The 19,396-nt window shown below is 42.0% G+C and overlaps 1 protein-coding gene across 3 annotated transcripts in view; it reads right to left on the reverse strand.

Moving 5' to 3' along the window:
- The window catches only part of col5a3a (collagen, type V, alpha 3a), a 47,281-nt gene extending 36,060 nt beyond the window's left edge, over positions 1 to 11,221 (reverse strand). For 2 of the 3 annotated variants that reach the window (XM_056401097.1, XM_056401096.1), the window contains exons 1-4: positions 10,902 to 11,221; positions 1,610 to 1,777; positions 1,063 to 1,276; positions 413 to 575 (exon numbers count right to left, since the gene is read on the reverse strand). In XM_056401097.1, coding sequence (XP_056257072.1) covers positions 413 to 575; positions 1,063 to 1,276; positions 1,610 to 1,777; positions 10,902 to 10,986 — 630 coding nt within the window. In that variant the 5' untranslated portion in view covers positions 10,987 to 11,221. The remainder of the gene's footprint in view (positions 1 to 412; positions 576 to 1,062; positions 1,277 to 1,609; positions 1,778 to 10,901) is intronic. The other variant, XM_056401098.1, reaches the window with a different exon arrangement.
- Positions 11,222 to 19,396: the final 8,175 nt, after the last annotated feature.

Raw genomic sequence — 19,396 nt, forward strand, 5'->3', positions numbered from 1 at the left:
CACTCCTAACTTTTATCAACTGGCCATAGAAAAGTCTGAAGCAGCACAGATTAAACGCCCTCAGTTTGGTTTAAAAAAGTGTGATAGTCTATAGTCTTCATATGAATGAAAACAAGGTCAGCGAGGCGTCCCCCTGCAGTGTCTTGTCAGATGACTATGTTAATATGCAGTGTATATTACCCCAGTGAAAGTCTCCCGTGGTTTCACGTACACACTTAATAACACAAAGTTCACATCATACTGACCCTCCTTTGCATCTTTATGTAAGAGATGCAGGAAAGGACACACGCTTGCTGGGGATTTGACTAAATCCAATGAAAACCAGGCAAGTGAATCGGATAAGAGTGTGACACCCAAATAATACATGTGATTGTCTGTTCTCAGGGGCTGCTGCGCTTTGATAATGTCCTACCTCAAACACATCTTCGTCCAGCAGCCGTGTCCCAAACACAGTGACACCCTCTGTACTGACAACAGCATCGTCCCCTCGCAGCAGATCCAGGGTCTCGACCTTCTGGCAGTCCAAGTACAGGGTCACAGACTTGTCCTGCACGCTGTAGGCTATCCTGTGCCATCTGACAGATCAGAGACAGAGTGAGTATTAACAGACAGTTAACAAAATGTAGTATTTTGTTTCTGAAGGTAAATTTGATGCCCAAAAGAATCAGCGATGTAAAGAGTTGTTTCATGCCTCTTGTAAGTGCAGTAAACCTGAAGTGTCTTTGAGCCCAAGAGGACTTGTGAAGGATTGATTTCCTTAACACCTTTGATCAGGTCAAATCAATTGCAGCAAGTGCTCCACAACCACCTTTTTCTCTTTGAGGTCACTCAAGCTCAAACACGAGGAGTGAGCCGTATGAATTAGACTGCAGAAATGTGAGGGCTGCCTCAGATTTCAAGGTTTGGGAAAGTTATAAATGCACAGTTAATATAGATTACACAGTGCTGATCTACTGAACACACACACATCAGATACAATGTGCTGTCGAAATCAACAGAAAGGGCAGATGTTTTATTGATATCTAGTGTAATGGAGAGGTTATAGGCCCTCAAACTACCCACTTTCCATCGGCTAGGTTGATCTTCTTGAAGATGGGGTACATTTCTGGTGTGGGCTGCCCATGTTGGTCCTCATAGAGGAAGACAGGCGAACGTCCCACCTCCAGCCCCAGCTGCTGGACCCCCTGGTCATCATACACTGAAAGAAGGAAGAACTGGGAGCCCTTTTTAGCTCGCAGTGTAGCCATCAAGGAGAAACTCTCAGGGAATTTGGAATCTGAGAGGGGAGAAAGGAGAGGAGAGAAGCTGTTAAGTCATACAAGAGAGAGCACAGCAGGAAGCAGACATTTTTATAACATGCAGACACCACCTGCTGCCAGTGAGACCCGAGCAAAGATAATAATGATGAAAAATATTGCCCATGGAAGCAGCGAGCGCCCACGAGGAGGAGTAAAAGGAGTTCAAAGTCAGATTTCTAAAGGTCTTACTGACTCACAAAAGTGACACATTTGATTGCTTTTTGCCATTTTTGGAAATTCTAATTGCAGGATGGGACCGGAGGCTATGCTGTATGTGATCAAGTAGGGGAAAAAAAAAAAAAGTCGGCTACCAGGGAAAAGTTGTTTGGTGGGAGCACTGAGCTGGATCTTTTTGTCTATCTTGTAGGCCAGGTCCGGCTGCTCCATGCCCCTCCTGCTGCTGCAAAGACCAGCCTCCAAGGACACCCCCTCCATGTTCTCTGACAGGTCCAGCACTCGCAGGACATCAATGAGATCAGCTGGGAATAGAAACAAAGGAAAAAAGTAACCATCTACACACAGTTATAGAGAAGATATAAGAAATAAGAAATATGGCTTTTTTTTTTTTCTTTTGATGTCATGCTCACAGACAAGATAAAATAGCTGATGCCTTGCTTTCTGTTAATTCCTGTCTCTACCATTGTATGGAAAAAAAAAAAACTACTTATGATAGGGTGGAGCTTGTGGCAGATGGTGGCAGCATGCTTTTAGTCATGTCAGACTCACAGTTAAATTCTGCCAGTGTGACAGCACTTTGTTGTCTGGCTCAGTTAAGTGCTGGTTGCTACCAAGCTGAAGAGCAGGGTTTAGTGCGGCTGAAAGCAGGTCTTAAAGTGAGGAGGCTTCCTGCTTCCTCAGAGTCGGAAGAGACCAGCTCCTCTGAGATGTGGCGGCAGGTGGCCAGGCTTCTGTGGGTGTTATTATAGGATAGGGGTGGTACACAGCCTAACCCATAATCCTGCTGCAGCACACCTGACAGCTGACACCTGCACACCGCTCACTCTGCACCAGAGAGCAACAATATGCCCACATCACATTTATCATAATTTAAACACTTCAATTGCATAAATAAGTGATTCAGTGATTCATATATTCTCACTGCTAAAACATCTGCCCTAACAAGTCAGAAAGCTTTGTATTAAACCTTAGGAAATACACTTTTCTGCCAATGGGGGTAAAGTCATTGTATATGTTCCCCAAGCAGTTGCCTGATTTTCTCAAAGTGCATGAAAACATCCTGAAAAAAGACAGAATAAGGCAAGTTGCTGCAGCACTATCATGATAATTGATAGTATTCTCATTAAAACAAGTTGATTTTTATTCAAATTTGTCATTACAATTGATATAATTATTTTTATTATAATTATATTATAATTATGCTTATTTGCAATGAGCACAGCAACTACTGCCCCTCTAGATATGACATGTCTCCCAGTGGTGGGTCTTTCTCATTACAATGAGCTTGTACTTTATTTGCAGTTTGCTGGTCATGTTATTAGATGTTCTGTTGATAAAGTGTTGCCGTGAGCATTAGCCAGGATCAGAGTTTTGTGTGCAGCCGGTCTCCCACCAGCTGCTATAGAGAGTCTGTTTGAGGCGACTCAGCACTTAGCATTCCAGGCAACTGAAATGAGGATCCTAAACCCAAATTGCCTCCTGTAGCTCTCGCCGCTCATACAGAGCTCGCCTTTTATTCTCCTCGTTAATTAAACATGTGGAGAGAGTTTACTGTTGCCCAGACGTTGCTTGCAGAAAAACAAAGCGTTACATTTTATGGCATTATTTATTTGCATAGCAGAGGCCGTTTATTCCAAGCAGCTTTGAGAGCTTGCCCTCTCAGTCCCCTAGCATGGCAATGGGGCTGTAAATAGGTTAAGCTGTGAATTACAGCCAGGCTCCAACAATGGAAAACATTAGGTACAGATCTAAAGGTATTTAAGACCTCAGGGCTTGAATTTTGAATTTATAGAGAGTCATGAACAAATTGTGTAAATTAAATAATTATAGAAGTTCCAGGCTTTTAACAACAAAAACACTCAGGCTCTTGTATGTACAATGTACAATTGGCACCAATAAATGTTCAACCACACACCATCATTTAGGATGCTTTTCAAATCTGCTCCAGCCATCATGATAGTGAACTTAGACCTAAACGCATGGAATAAGGTATCTATTGATTTTAAAAGGCCATGGCCCGGTCGGCCACACTTAGATCAGGAATAAGGAATCTGAACTTTTTTTTCGATTACACATTTTTGGGCACTTTTTAAGGGAGATTCATTCCCAACGTAACATGGCTTAATGGCTCTGTTTCACGCTTCATTAAATGAAGTCTTTGTCTTGTTTGTCTCTTGGTCTCATATGGTTAATAAAAATAAAACAGGTTGACAGTGCTGCTTAAATTGGCCAGTAATATGAATGGATTGCAACAAACGCATCTTCATGACATTTACTAAAGTAAGTGAGTCATCAAAAAAGGCTGCATCGTTGAATCCCCCAAGCAGGCTGCCACTTCAGAAGCACAAAACAAAGACACAGCAATTATATTACTTTTCATTAAATATGTAAGCATCTGCATGTCTGTCAGAGGACTTAATTCATTGCAACAGTTTACTTTGTACTTTGGATCATGTCTGGGTCCTAATCCTTAATATTTGTATTTAATTGCATTGGTAGGAGTGTCTCTGTCATTGTCTGATCCCATGTGAGCTCTGTATAGCTCTGTTGTGGCCTTGTTTGATTCCTAACTGCAATCGCTCAGACTCAATTTCCTTTGGGATGGCAAAGTTGAAAGGGTGTGTTTTAGTCAAAGATCAGAATCTACTAAACTCTCTCTTCCTCTCTCTTTCCATCTTCTATCTACCTTGTTCTTTCTCTCTCTCTCTCTCTCTCTCTCTCTCCCTCTCTCTCATGCACAGGGAGGAAGAGGGGTCATAAGGCAGTTATGTTTGGAACAGTCTGAATAATGTTCTAAACTGAAGCAACATGGGTCTAATTATACAGGATTCTTCGGTTTCTGTCAACGCATCCAGAACAGCACCTGACAAAATGGCCAGAAAACAAACTAACACAATTCATTTCAAGCAATCCAAAGATGATATTTCTGCCCAGACCACTGAGTTTTAACGATAACTGTTTCCCAATTCTGAACATGTTCCAGCCGTGGGCTTACAAGAGACTGTTGACCTCTGACACTCTCAAGACAACAGAAATGAGTCAAAATGCGCAACAATGCCACAGGGAGAAATTCGAGACAGGCAGAAGAAATTCCTCCCAAAAAAAGAAACTGCTTTCACAATGATCCTTCAGTTAAACATGCAGGAGAAAACAGGCATCCCACACCCAAGTGTGCAAAATAAACTGCTGAGGGATATGTTTGGCAAGCTGATTCGCAAAACGTGGGAAGAAAAAAAAAACGTGCATTGGACTTAAAAAGCTGCAAACCTGATAGCTGCTGCAGAAAAAAAACATTGGATACAAGAATGACAAGTTCCTGTGGAATATCCCCCTCAGTACCACCACCCCTGACTCTGGCGTCAAGAAGAAAACCCCAGGCTAGTGGCAGGCTGCCATATGAAGTCTGTATCCACGCAGCATTCAATAAAGCAAAGCTATCTATTCCCTGTTTTGGATCCATTCATGTCACCTAGAGTTGTGCCAGTTCTTGCAGTCTCCTCACCTATCCTGCAGCACTGACTGTCTTAGCAGGCTTTGCTTGCATCTCATTAGTCTTCGTGCTAATCGTGTCCTTACCTCACCTGTCAAATATTCTACTTCTAAAGATACTTTGGAAAAGAGGAAGGAAGTGGAGAGGGAGAGGAAGAGTACGGGTACAGATGAACAAAACTTGCAAACTAGTGGTTGCTCTGCCGGCCTGTGTGTGCAGCATGCTGTCCCTGCCACTTAAAGACACGGTTCAACAATGTTTGAAATAGCATAGTTGAATCTCTAAGGACTGATGACTCAGTGTTCAGTCCAATCACGCCAAAAGGTCAGAGTACATGGGAAGCAGCTGAATCATCCAGCACATTTCACAAACATCTGGCAATTCTGGGAGAACAGTTGTAGCTCACCCACACTGTACAGCGTATGATTAGCGTGTGGGTACATAATAATGCGCGTTCTCTGCATAAGACATTTCTGGAGTCTTCCTTTTTCTTGTTCTCGAGCTTTTCACCGTGAGACAACCACGTCTGCCCAGCAACAGTGTGCTGTGTGCAGTTTTCCTGACAAAAAGGAGCTGAGCACCCCACCTCACAGATCACGCTCTATCCCCTGCAAATGCCACCACACAGTCTACATCTGTGTTTTTTTCTCTGGCTGTGCAACACTTGCCACAGTCTCTCCATGCCCTGCGGTCACACATCTCAGCACCACTGGACAATCGTACATGGACAATAATGTGTTCTCTGTGTGTCCGGAGCTAATGTCTGTGAAGACACTGTTTATGACTCACACCACCTACACTCCCTAGCTCTGCCTGAAAATACCACTCGCACACACACACGCACACACACACAATACTACACTGTCCAAAACTATTGCGCCTGGGAACTGGGGAATTTTAACTAAAAATTAAGCCAGTATGAATCTGGGCAATGAGAATTCCCCATGATACATTATTGGACCACACCCTGAGATGAGAGAAAGGAAAGGACTGATATTTAAACTTTGATTTGGAGATGTGCGTTCATCTTATAACAAATAACATGACGTAGCAAAATTCGTATGTATAAAGCTGAAATATATCTACAGTATGTTATTCTTTTTCTTTTCTTTTCTTTTCTGGATCTCTTCTTCCTTTAGAAATATCTGTTTATTGAAACATTACTGATGAGTGAGCATTTCTTCAGAAAAGATTTCAAACATGACACCTTGTAAAACAGATGGTGATTAATAATGAAAAATTGCTGACAGATCCAGTGGAGGTGATCGAATGAATCCAGACACTGTTTCTCCCAGGCTGCATGAAGAATAGCCTTAATCTAATTAGCAGTGGGTGTGACCTTTTGTCTGGGTCACTGCTGTGTGAGGACAACAACACTGTGAGACTAGGAAAGATAATGTGCACTCTGAATAGGTGGAAATTTAAACACACAAACAGCCAAATGTTAGTTAAATACTGATTGTACACACAGTCACACCAGAATGACCAAACCATTTGCAAACACTGTTTATATGTAGCTCATTTATAACGCCCACAGAGGAGGGTGGGGTGGGGGGGTGGACAGCACGTTGGACCTCTGCCTTTCTCATAATTTCTCTCTGTATGACTGTTATTTTATCTGTCAAACACTCTTTTGCTTGTAAACACATGTTATTAAAACACAGAGGGGCACATTAGAAGCATCCATGGCAAAGGTAAATCTATTGTAACATTGAGACAGAGGCATTTTTGTTGGGCTGGGAGTCCGCACACTGAGAGGCAGCGATGTTTATCGCCCTGAAAGTGCTTTGTGGTTGGGTCTGCTTCCAGTTATCCCTGAGCGGCTGTGCACATGACTGCTGGGAATGGTTTTTAACATGTTCTGAGGGGATATGGATGATGAAGTCATGAATATCGTTGGGAGACAATGAGAGCAATGATGAAAGCAACCAGTACAGCCTGTTATAAAGTCTTTGATCCATTTTAAGCATGTAGCCTGTAATACTAAATTATTTGTAATAGCGTATTATTAATATTCGAGTTTATGCTCTCTATGCCTGTGTAGGCATGAGGCGAGACGAAGACATGCATGAGTTTTCATGCTGAACTAACTGCGCATGCGCTGAAAGAGTGGAGGGCAGACTGGACCTGACTTGAAAAGCGGCGGGAAATGTTCTCGTTCTACATGCAAACTACAAAGATGGCAAAGACCATGTCGCAAGAGAAACTATTTATCAGAGCGTTGTCATTCACTCGCTATAGATCTGAACAAGACACGAAGTCAGAGGAACAAAGCACAGAAGCGTTAAACTGCACCAGTACCACTTTCCTCTTCTAACATATGTGTTTGCTCCTTGCTGTTATTATTATCTTCATTCATCACTATTATTATGATTTAGCTTATTCAGAGAGAGCTCTGCTGAATATAGGTCAGTGGCTGTGTCCTGTTGTTTATGCTCGCTGTCTGTGGTGGAATCTGGTTACACATTTCCTTCCAGTTCTCATCAGCACCACATTCTTCAATCTCCACAGTTTGTTCTGCTCATGTTTGTTCACAGCAGGTCGGTCCAGCAGGCCAAAAGCTGCTTGGCCCGCAGAGAAAACACCTGCCCCTCAAGGCCTCAGACTGGGCAGGCTGTCCACACAAACACACAGAAACACACACACACACACACACACACACACACACAAACACACACACACACACACACACACACACACACACACACACACAGAAACACACATTTGTACTTCTATATTTGTGAGGACATTCTACAGTAAACCTATTCCCTAACCATAATCTCCTCTGCATGCCTAACATCGGCCCTTAACCTATCCTGACCCACTTTCTAGTCGCTGAACTCCCTTTAAGAGGTGGTGGAGGCTTTAGAATTTCCTCATGTTGGAAGATCTTTTCTCATCTCTTCATCGGGTCCTCATAAATATGTAACACAGCACCATAACAAATACAAACAAAGGTGCACCAATACAGTTTCTATAGCATATGTGTATATACAGCATATAAGACCTCAGGCACAGAGGATTACCCAGACACAAACATGCAAGCGTACACATGACCAAGCCCATTCACGTTTCAACTCTAAGCCATCACTTAGTCCCTCAGACATCATAACACTGAGGCAGCTATTATGGAATGAAACACGAGCGCTGCCGAAATCAAAGCATAACACTATATGCTACACACACCATGTGTAATACAGGTATATACACACGTTCCTCTACTGCAGCAGCTCAGCGTCTATGCTAAAGGACAGAAGTGTAAATATGAGCAGGGCCACCATGTCACTGAGGGTCGCATATTGTTTTTCAAGAGCGTACACATGGCTCCGGTAGGAAGGTTTACTACTGTGACCTCTGAGATGTGGAAGAGATGGATGAGCGTGATAAATCTCTTCTGAGGCTCATAAACTGGGATAAAGACGCAGATGACATGTTGAGGGACACTGCAAAGGAGTCAGCTCCTCTGATGTCTGCTCATTGCAATTCTACAGGAAGCACCTCGCAACTGGTGCCACAAGAAGCTGCTTGAAGCATCCAGTGATCAGAAGCACAGAGCCATAGAAGCCTGAGGGGAAGGGAGTTAGTGAGTTTCTGGATGCCAGATGTGTGTTGAATACTATAGATTGCAGTTGCAGCTCCATGAACTGTTTAAGCATAATTTCTACGTATTAAAGACTTACTTGGAGAATTACAAACACTTTGCCTCATCAAAAAGTCTGAGAAGCATTTTGATGTGACACTTGCGGCATCAGCGACTGGGGACAGACATCAGCATCTCTGACATCTCTGATGTTTAATGTTTCCATTAGAGAAACACAAGCTCATAACAGAAGAAGACAGTAGAGCTGTAACAGGCATCAAAAAAATTCCTCTTTTCCTATTCTCTATCCTGCTAAATTCACTTGCCTTTTTCATTTGCCACTAATTTGCTGCTGGATCAAAGGCGAACAAGGCTCGCCGCCCTCCTCTGGGAGTCTGGTAAGGGATTGGCAAGGAAGTTGGATCAAACGGGACGCAGTGAGGGGGCTACATGCACAATTTCTCCTCTGTCATAGAACCCGTGAAGGATTAAGGCATAAGCAGGAGGAGGGAGATGATGTAAATGAAGTGATAATGCATATAAAATAAAAACAAACACTCCCTCTTCACAGACTTTGAATGGAACATTTAAAAAAAAAAAAGAAAAGAAAAGAAGGAAAAGAAAACAGAAAAAAAAAAAGGCGTTGAGGCAAAAGAACAGAGGATTCTAACTGAAACTAACTGTGGACGTTTGCAAGAATGTCTCACTTCCTGTCAGCAAACATGACTACAAAGTACTCTCTCATCTCTCTCGAACACACACAGAAAGCATATGGGAAAACATTCTTTCGCTGCAATACACACACACACACATGCACACAAACACTCACAGACTCAGAGGCACACATACGCATTATCAGCCACATGCACAAATCTAAGACTGCCATATCAGTGCCACCATATGTCCCATGCAATTTGAAATCATCTCAGCCTCTCACTTCACAGGCCCTCATTAGAGAGCAGTGGACACCACAGCCGCCGTGTCGCATGAATATGATTATGACAGTTGGCTCACTTCCTTTTGCCATCGCTTTATTTCAGCCAATGAAATTCCAACAGCTCCTGCCAGCCCTAAAGTGGGTGCATGTGGAAAAGCCACCAGTGAAAATGAGACATCTTAAAGCACTCGAGGGTGACCACAGGGTTAACTCCTGCTGTTGGGGCATGTCTCTCCATCAGGGAGTCTCTAAACAGCAGCACCTGCAAGGAAATAAGTCTGCTGCCAGTCAAAGATACTCAGGACATGGCCACGGGGCATGGAGGCCTGTGTGGGTGACAGATAGCAGCGGGCCAAATGACATACAGTGTAGATGCGCAACCTGGTTGTTACAGGCTGTCTTGGGGAACAGGGGAGTTTGAAAATGGCTGCAAGGCTTCGTTGAATATGCCTGAAAGTGCATCAAAAACTGGAGTCCATCAGAACACTGTGGCACACAGACAGACACAGCATGTAAAAAAATGTTAATGTGCCAGAATAATCATAACTAAAGCAGTAAGAGAGTTAGTGCTAAGCACCTTCACTTAAGAACTATGTGAGCAGAGGGCACATTAAACAGATCCATGACAGGAATTTTAATCTACTCAGCTCGGTCAGTGTTCAACCATTCACCTCTTTCTCAAGCCAACGCTAAATCTTTTCACAGTAAACCGACGCTGGTCACAAGCAAACTCAAAACATGACATCATGCATCTCCTGAGGTCGCTGCAGGCACACCTGACCTGACACATGCAGGAAAAAAAAAAAAAAAACATATTCATATTCAAACCTTGGAAACGTGTTAATAACAATGCAAGCTGGAGCAGGAAAGAAGCTGTTTGAATCAAAGCGTGCCCCCTTTGTGCAACGACGCGAATAATTAATAGAATGTGTGTGTGTGTGTGTGTGTGTGTGTGCGTGCGTGCGTGCGTGCGTGCGTGTGTGTGTGTGTGTTCAAATAATACATAATTGCACATAATTTGAAGAGTTCTGAAACGTCCCGACAACTTCTAAAAGTCATTTGCGCCAGCTCACGGTTTTAATCCCGGCCTGAAGCGACTCTGTGGGGCAAGTAGCAGCATCACCACAAACATTCACACAGATTCCCAGCACAGATATCAGCCTCTCCCACACCAGCCTGTAAGTGAGCCGCACCAGACAGAGACTAAAGATTATTCATTGGTTCTAACAACTTTGTGCTGGCCGAGGGCCAAGTGATGAATGAAGGCGTCTGAAAAAAAAAAAAAAAAAAAAAAAGTAATAGAGACCTGGATAAAGGAGAAGTGCATCATTTACAGAAAGCACTAAGGAGACTTCAATGGACACTTCTACGTGGATATCTTTATTATTTCACTGCAGTTGTTGCAGCTTGATACTTTACCCGCTTGTGTGGTCGTCACGTGAAGCAGGATAAAAAGAAATAGCGATATTCTCCTGCGCGACCTGGTCCTTACTAAATGGTCCATCTTTCCAGGCGGAGACCCCCCTCTGCCTCCGCAAACACCAAGTTTCTACTGCACTGTAGTTCTGTGAGCAGGAACTAAGCAGCCATGCGGTGAGAAAAGGAGAGAAGCCGGTCCGTAGTTCCACTTGCTTGATTGTTGGTGAAGTTTTGTTGTTGTGATGGCTCCTCTCAGTTTCGCTCTGTCCCTCTCATTCAATTTCTCCCTCTCACCATCACTCCCTCCCTCTGCTCTCCACCTCCTCCGCCTCTTCCCCTCCCATAGGACGGTGTCCTGGGACTCATGGATGAGCGGTACGCCTGCACAAGACTCCGTCATAAATCACTTTTATTACTCGCGATAATTTGTTAGGTCTCACTTCTTAAGGGTGCTCATTAGGAACAGAGGCGATAGGAACTGTTTTACCTGGTAACCTGGCAGTTTCCTAATTTTTGCAGATCTAGCCATGTGTAGAAAACTTTATCATCCACCGAGACTGTAACAAGACAGGGATTAAACTATTTGATTTACAGTGATGGTCATGGTAGATGATGATGATGATGATGATGATGATGATGATGATGCAAACATTTCAGATATTTCTGTATTTAATTCTAAGGATTTGGCCCATGGATCCCATGTTAAGTGTCACCTGACAGTGAAGATCAGAGGTTTGACCAAATCATTTGAAGCTTGAGGATGTATGTGAACTTCACAGCTGCAGGTAAATACTCCTAAACATTAAACTTCAATGAGCAAGTTTTTTTTTTTGCAGACCAGGGCAGGTTATCTCCACCATCAGCCTAATCTCATCCCAGCATTTCAGCAGCAATGCTTGTTCGGGCTGGAGCTTGACCACTGAGAGATGGAGCTGGGGCTTGAGGCTGGAGGCTGAAACATCTCAGGTTAGAGGTCGCTCACTACTGACAGTGCAAGATCGGTCGGCTTTGTTAGTTCAGAGGCAGTCACACCTGGCTAAAAACATTATTTAAAATAATAAGATTTATTATTGCACAAGCATTACATTTAATTTGAGTGGTCCTCCCACCTTTAAAGCTCCCCAACATAGGCCAATCCACCAGGCAACAGAAAGTTCATGTTCACACAAAACAGAAATATATATTTTGTCCTTGTTTAACCTCATCACAATGAAGAAATATTTACATTTGAGCATGTTTTTACAGGTATAACATCATATGAGCAGAATTTGCATAAAATGTCAAGAAGTCAATAATGTTTTAGTTGGGACACTGCTGAGAGGAATGAGCAGAAGTAATATGTTTTGACAAGTCACCTACTTCTTCATACTGCAGGGGACATTCGTCCCAATCATCTGCCAAAACTTCTGCCAAAGTTGATACAGTGTTGATCACTTGTGGATGCTGAATACGCTCCTGCCAGAAGCCTAACTAATTCAAGAAGACTGTGGTATTCAGTTGAAACATGCTCTAAGATAAGACTTGTGAAGACCTTGTCTAATTGGAAAATTACCAAAGACCAAAAGCTTTCTAGAGTCCAAGCTACAACAGGCCTTTGTAAAGTAACTGGGAGCTGGAGCCAAACTGTAAATTCTCAAGGGAAAAGAGACTCAAACCACAAAGAGAAGGAGAAACACATCCATTTAAAAGACACAATTCTTTCTTTTATCCAAAGATACTGTTCCATATTATTCCCAGCCAAACCCAACTCAGAGCCACAAAGTATTAGACATTAAACACCACTGACCCGCAGAGAGCTCTGATGTGAAAGCAAAACATGGTAATGCTTCTTCATGCTAAATAAATTATGTATTCATATTCTTCAAAATAAAGAACCCTCTGGCAATGTAAAAGACACATTTCCTGATCCTCAAAAACACTGAATAGTGGGAGCACATGTCGGAGACTGATTAGAAAGAACATAGAAAGAGAGATAGAGGCGGGTTCAGCAGAAACATCCAGATAACTGGACAGATTGAGGTTGATCTGGTAGGTAAACAATGGACCCCCTGACCTCCCACCATCTCCCTTCTCAGTACCAGCTTAGCCAGCCTGAGTCAGGGCCACATTCCTAGCAGCTTTTAGCAGATAGTTACTAAGAGTCCAGTGGGTAGTCTGAGCTCTGGGTGAGAAATATTTCAGAGCATGTGCTATGTACCTTTGTCCAACTACTGGACCTGTACAGCTTACAGATACTTCTTCTTTAAAACAATATAACAAAAACTCGGGTTTGTAACAAACACTGAGTCGTTTATGAAGAAATATTTGACAAACCTCACCCAGACTTTGGTTTTTCCACATGACTGGCACCAAACATTCATTGATTGAGCCTGAGACCCAACACATATATTTCCATTATCACATATGACATGATAAAGTAGTTCCATCCATCTCAAGCCACTATTTTGTCAACTTCCATTAACCAAGAGGGTTTCACAGATTAGGCTGATAATGAGTGATGTAAGGTAAACGGATGATCATTTTTCAGGTCGGTGTAAACGCATCAATGCTGCTAAAAAGTGCTATACATGGAGAGTGAAGTCACTTCATCCTGATACTCAGTCTGCAGAAACTCACAGAGCCCCTTTTTTTTCACATTACAAATTTTGTGGAAACACCAAGATAGGAAATTATACTCCATGTGTTTTGACAAGTATTCATGGATTAGTGGTTAGAAACAAAATCACAGGTGAGGTTTGGCAGGAGATGAATCTATTACAGACTTTGTAGAAGGAAAAGAAAAGCTTAAGGATGTGTTTCTGTTTCCCCTCTGCACTTCCCCCCTGTTTTAGTTTTAGTCCCTTGTCATTTTTATTTTGTTTTTCTCCCTAATTCCTCAGAATGATGCATGTTGTGCTTACAGTACTGGAAATGGAAGTTCATACCAGACATGTGATCTTTGGTCTCACAAATCAAAAGCATCTCTTTCTCCCTCTGCAGGTCATTCTGTGCTGATAAATGATGGTGGACTTTTCTTATCATTTAATCACTGAGAGGGTTGACTGGAAGTCATCTGTCATCACCTTATTTTAGGGCCCGTGAGACATAGTGAAACCTTATTAATCTTCAAGAGAAGCTGATGAGTGTTTAGGACTGAGTCTGCCTCTGGTCTGCTCCTTGTGTTTAAAACATGCCAGAACAAGAGAACAGGACAACTGTTATCCCTGTCAGGAAAAATATGCATCCAAACAAAAGAAGCAACTGACACTTTCAACTTGCCAAAAATTGATTTATGTATGTTTCAAAGAAAAAAAAAAACCTTTTTTCCATATGCAGTCATTGTGAAATAACCACCATACAAATCATTTTGCATCCCACACCAACCCTTAATGGGCTTGCGGTGTCATTGAATTGTATATTATGTGATAAACTTGTTATTACTTTCTGTTATTGTGACATAATGAGGATTTAAAGATGAGTGTGACTGATGATTGTGTATCTAAGTTTGTGTTTTGTGTGTGTGTGTGTGTGTGTGTGGGTGTGGGTGGGTGTGTGTGTTTGTGTGTGTGGTGGAGCCCGACAGCTCATCTGTTGTCACTTAATTTCACCATTTATATCAGAATTGTAAATGAACCTTAGATATGAATTTTTTTTTTCTGCACATGGTGAAACAGCCAACATCTGTCTGCCATGTATGTCACGAGGAAGAAAAGCTATAAAGCTATATGGAAAATGTGGTCTTTTATGCAGAATTTGCGTAAAAATGTGGGTTATGTCAGTGATTACGATACAAGAAAGAAAACAATCTGACATCCTTAACTGATCGAGAGTACAAGTGAAAAAAAAAAAAAAAAAAAAAAAAAAAAAGGCAAAAGAGAACAAATGCACATTTTGCTTGAGGGGAGAAACGTAGGTTAATCTGTCAGAGGCTGGTAAAACCCCTGATCTGTCAAAGTACCTCAAGAGATATGTGAAAGTGCCACCCACTGACTGCTGGTGATAGCATCTCAATATATCAGACAGCATGCGTTCTTACATGAGAGTTTTCACCAAACCACATCGTCTGATACAAACCCATCCTGCAACAGGTATTCCGGGTTTAGCTGCCTACGCTACAAGTGCACATTAGACAGGATAAGGCTGCCTGCTTGGTATTTCGTCATTACTACACTTAGCTTAACCAATCGTGGTATATGGAATTCGAAGAGAAAAAAAAAACAAGCAAAGAAACAAAACAAAACAGTGTACTTGAGCTTTTGTTGAAGGGAGCGAGATCCCTATCAGAACTGAATCTGTGCATAGGACTGGATGCAAAGCTACGCTATCAGTTATATCACTCCACACAGTTGGGACCATAAAAAGGCATACAGAAATTTTGCATTTTGCACTGGGCCAGTGAGAGGAACTGCCAGTCTGGTGATAATTATAATCATTAGAGATGGACCGGAGACTAAGCTAATTAACATCTAAGGACCATGTCTGTTAAATGAACTGCTCAAACAAATAGACTAAATAAACTCAACCAGCGACCACACTCAAGCTTACCCTGCTGTGGACCCTCCTTCACTGTTAGCTCACGGCACCAAACCCCATGATTTTGTTTTGATCTCTAAATGGCAAGGCGATTATGTTTGAAAAGTGGTATTTGCAGGGACACTTGAGGTAAACCTGGTAAACCGAAATACTGACTCCAAAGATGATTCAAAACATCATTTCTTGGAACTTCCAAACGTGTGGAACACGTCTAAAATTTGTTTCCATTTTTAAAGCAAATATGCCCGAAAACTCATTATGTCCGCTATGCTTTTATAATGAATGAGTAAATTCCATTGATATAATGATATATGCTTTACCGTTAGGGTTACAGAGTACGTGAGAACTTTTAGAGTGAGCAAATGATTTCGTCAGAGGATTTCTGCAGCGTGGTGCCACAGTGCCTGAGTGGACAGTCCCATGGGAATCTATTTGTGTACTTTGTTTGCCTAAGATCAGATGTAACTGGCACCACGCTGTTGTTTCTCTTTGCTTTCTAATTTCACTGCCCTTTGAATAACCTATAGGTGGCAATGTTTCAGCTTGTTTCCATGAAGCACATACATGCCTCAAAAATCGTTGCCTCCATATTTAAGTTAATGACATGAAAACTACAATCTAGATTTCACTGTTTGAGTGATGCTATTCAACAGGCATGTGTCTGAGAATGCACAAATGACGTAATAATGATGTGCTGTAACTTTATGAATGTTTCAAAGAATGGCATTCACTGGTGATCCTCAGTATGCCATTGCTCTCAAAGCACATTGCCTGTGGTCTGCAGCTGCAGCAATTATTTTAACTCTCCTCTATTGGTGCAGCTCGTGGGCAACTCTTTTAGCACTTTCTCTCAATTAACGGTGTCCTCTATCTGCCTCGGAACCCCTCAAACACTTTCCCAGCTCACTCCTTTCGAAGTCTTTGCACCCATTCTTTCCCTGCTTTTTAAGTCTCCCTCCCGCCCGCCCACCGACCCCCAGCTTCTCTATCCCTTCGTCCCTTTCTTCGCCTCTATTCTCATGAAGTTTGCATTCCACACCTCCTCTGCAGACTGCACACAAAAGAGCAGAAAGCGCCACTCCTGACCTGTGGCAAACATTCCAGTCCTCTGGGCCCTTTCACTCAGCCAGAGTCCCTTGTCCTTCCAGCAGTATCAGCCAGTCTGTCTCTTGTCCATTGCCACTGCAGGGAGATGCCACTAACAAACGAGGACAAAACAAGTGAAAGTCAGTCGATGCACTTGCTATATGGTGTGGAATATTATTTTAGAAATGATTAGTAAAATTTAAAAAACAAGAATGCATAAGAGATAATATTTGAAATGATTTGTTAAAGCAGATAGTTAAATGTGCATATTTAGAATAGCATCTCTATCTAATCACATGGCTCATCTTTAATTATGATCACTCCAAACAGACACTGACTTCATAAAATCAGCTGGACAAGCAGTGAAGGTTCCAGGACCATCTGCTTGTGCATCCTTAAAGTCAGTACACAGGAAATTGACTATTAAGCTATAAAAGTGGGTTTACAGGGGATTGGGGGGGGGGGGGGGGGTGATTTTCTATTACTTGGACTTCGATAGAGAGGTCACTGATGACTTGGGTTCAGGGCACAGCTGGAGTATGCTCTGAGGTGTCAGAGGGAAAAGGCAAAAGTCCTGAGGGAGGATGTTGAAAAATTGACTGCTACAAGGAGGGTCAAATACTGTAGGTACATAGGTATTGAGGTCCAGCAGGGAAAATGGAAAGGATATAGTCTGAGGTGAAAAGGAGAGGAGGATTTACAACAGGATTTTAAAAGCAAAGAGAGCACGTGTCATAGAAACGCATGTATGGACTTGTACTTTCTCCTCCTCTTTGTCTCTTTCCTCACTCCCTCTGTGTCTCAGAGCCTCAAGCGTCTGAATTCCACAGCAATAGCTTGGAGGCTGGTAGACATCTCTGGCTACCCCTCCTCATCTCCATCCACACCTGTCCACTTTCTCTGGAGGCACAAGGGAAAGCACGCCAGGAACGCCCCCGACTACATTACTACATTGATTACTCTCGCCCTCTCAGAACCTTATCCAGTGATCAACAGGCCATCTAGAGTATCAGTAGCCTGTTGGGCCACAGCATGATTGTGTTGATGTTAGTTTATACCTTCTCGTATTGTGTCATGATATAAAAAATTAGGGGCCAAATTACTTAAATTGGAACTGACTTCAAACTAATGAATTGACCGTAAAATAGCCAATTTGTTATTTTTTCATTGCTAGCTCAGTTTTGGTGGTCTGGTCTGGGTCAAAGGTTCAGGGCCATTTTTTCATTCTCTGTCCCTGACCATGACACTTGCTCAAATCACCACCTTCTGATCCGCCATGAAAATGAAAAAAGCAACAATCCTTAGTGGCAATCTATCCTGCACACACTTTCTGTGACAAATTCATTTTGCATGAATAGTCAGCATGGCTCAAATGGACTCCCTTTTCGTATATGACTATTTTAGCTGCTTATGATTTTCATTATGATCTATTCTGCCTTTACACTCAGTTGACAGTTAAGACTGTCAGCCAAATGCCTCAAATCCAAACTGTAGTAAAATATAAATATGTAAACTAAAATGCAAGTTTTCAAGTCAGTGTCAATGCAAATTATACCTTTATTATATATACGGCTGTAAACTTCTACTCTCCGGTGAGAGAAATAGGTCATGGCTTAGGGATGTTCTAAATAAGCAGACATCAGCTTTGTGAGGCAGCAAGAGGAAAATGGGCCTGAACTCTATGTGAGCTGACAGTGTGCTCTGTGTTGTCTGAATAATAGACAGTTTATGACAAGCGGTGGTGAATTGAGGTCTATGAAATTGATTTTTTATTATGTGTTGAGTTATGTATGCATTTTATTCTTGAAGATGATTTTTTCCAGCAAGGCTGAACCTGTCCTCACATCATCATCCTGCTGGTTCCTGGCTGACCATTGATGGATCAGGCCAGGACTGCAGTCATTGTTAAAATATGTCTTCCCTACGGGAGTATGTCTTCTTTCAAAGTTATGATGGAAAAGACTGCTCTTCACGATGGAGGCCTGTCCATAAGTAAACTTAGTTTACCCTCAGAGGAGACAAACTGGCTAGAAAACCCAGGGACCAGAGCCTGTCCTCTCTTACTGGCCCCTCTATTGATTTATGTGTGTGTTAATCGCTGTCCTCTGCTTTCACCTTTTCTCTTTTCTTTTCCTTTCTCTGCCTTTGATGCTTCACACTGTGTTAACATGTTAAAATGGGAATGGGCGTTAAAGGGGTTAGCCAAGCAGGAGGATTAAAACCTGTCATCATTGTGCGCTTGTGTTCACAACTTTGTTTTAAAGGGCAGAAGTATTGACTTGCAAGATCAAGTTACATCACGTAGAGAAAACATCCATCATTAATCCAAGTTCAATTAATTTTATAAAACAGGAACAAATTTCCAAATTATTCCACTAACCTATATAATGATCACATTATATACATAACATATTTTAAAACATTAAGAATTTATGCATTTAAAAAAAATCAAAAAGTAAGGGGATAAAAAATATGATCACAGAACACCCTTAATTGGGCACCCAGCAGTTGTGTTTTCCATCATGTGAAGGTAGCTTAACATTTGATAAGTGGATGCAAAAACAGCTTAAGTAGAATAAAATATAAAATAAATAATAAAATAAAATAAAATAAAAGAAGGATCTAAAGCACAGACTGCATTGGCCAAATCATTCACTTAATATTCACTCCAGAGTGCTCTTTGGAACATCCAGTGATCCCTGCTGTGGGATTATGAGTATTAGTACTAGAGCAAATGGTAAACTTAAACTTACTGTGCTCTCCTGTGCTTTTTTAGTTTGCATGGGGTTGCATCATATTTAGCAAGAGGATCAGACACAGCAGACTCTAACTCTTGCACAGTGGTCTTTCATAAGAGGAAAAGAAACAAGTCTAGTTTCAGATCTTATCACAGGCAC

Source organism: Seriola aureovittata, chromosome 17 (genome assembly GCF_021018895.1).
Source record: "Seriola aureovittata isolate HTS-2021-v1 ecotype China chromosome 17, ASM2101889v1, whole genome shotgun sequence".
In the NCBI taxonomy this organism is placed as follows: Eukaryota; Metazoa; Chordata; class Actinopteri; order Carangiformes; family Carangidae; genus Seriola; species Seriola aureovittata.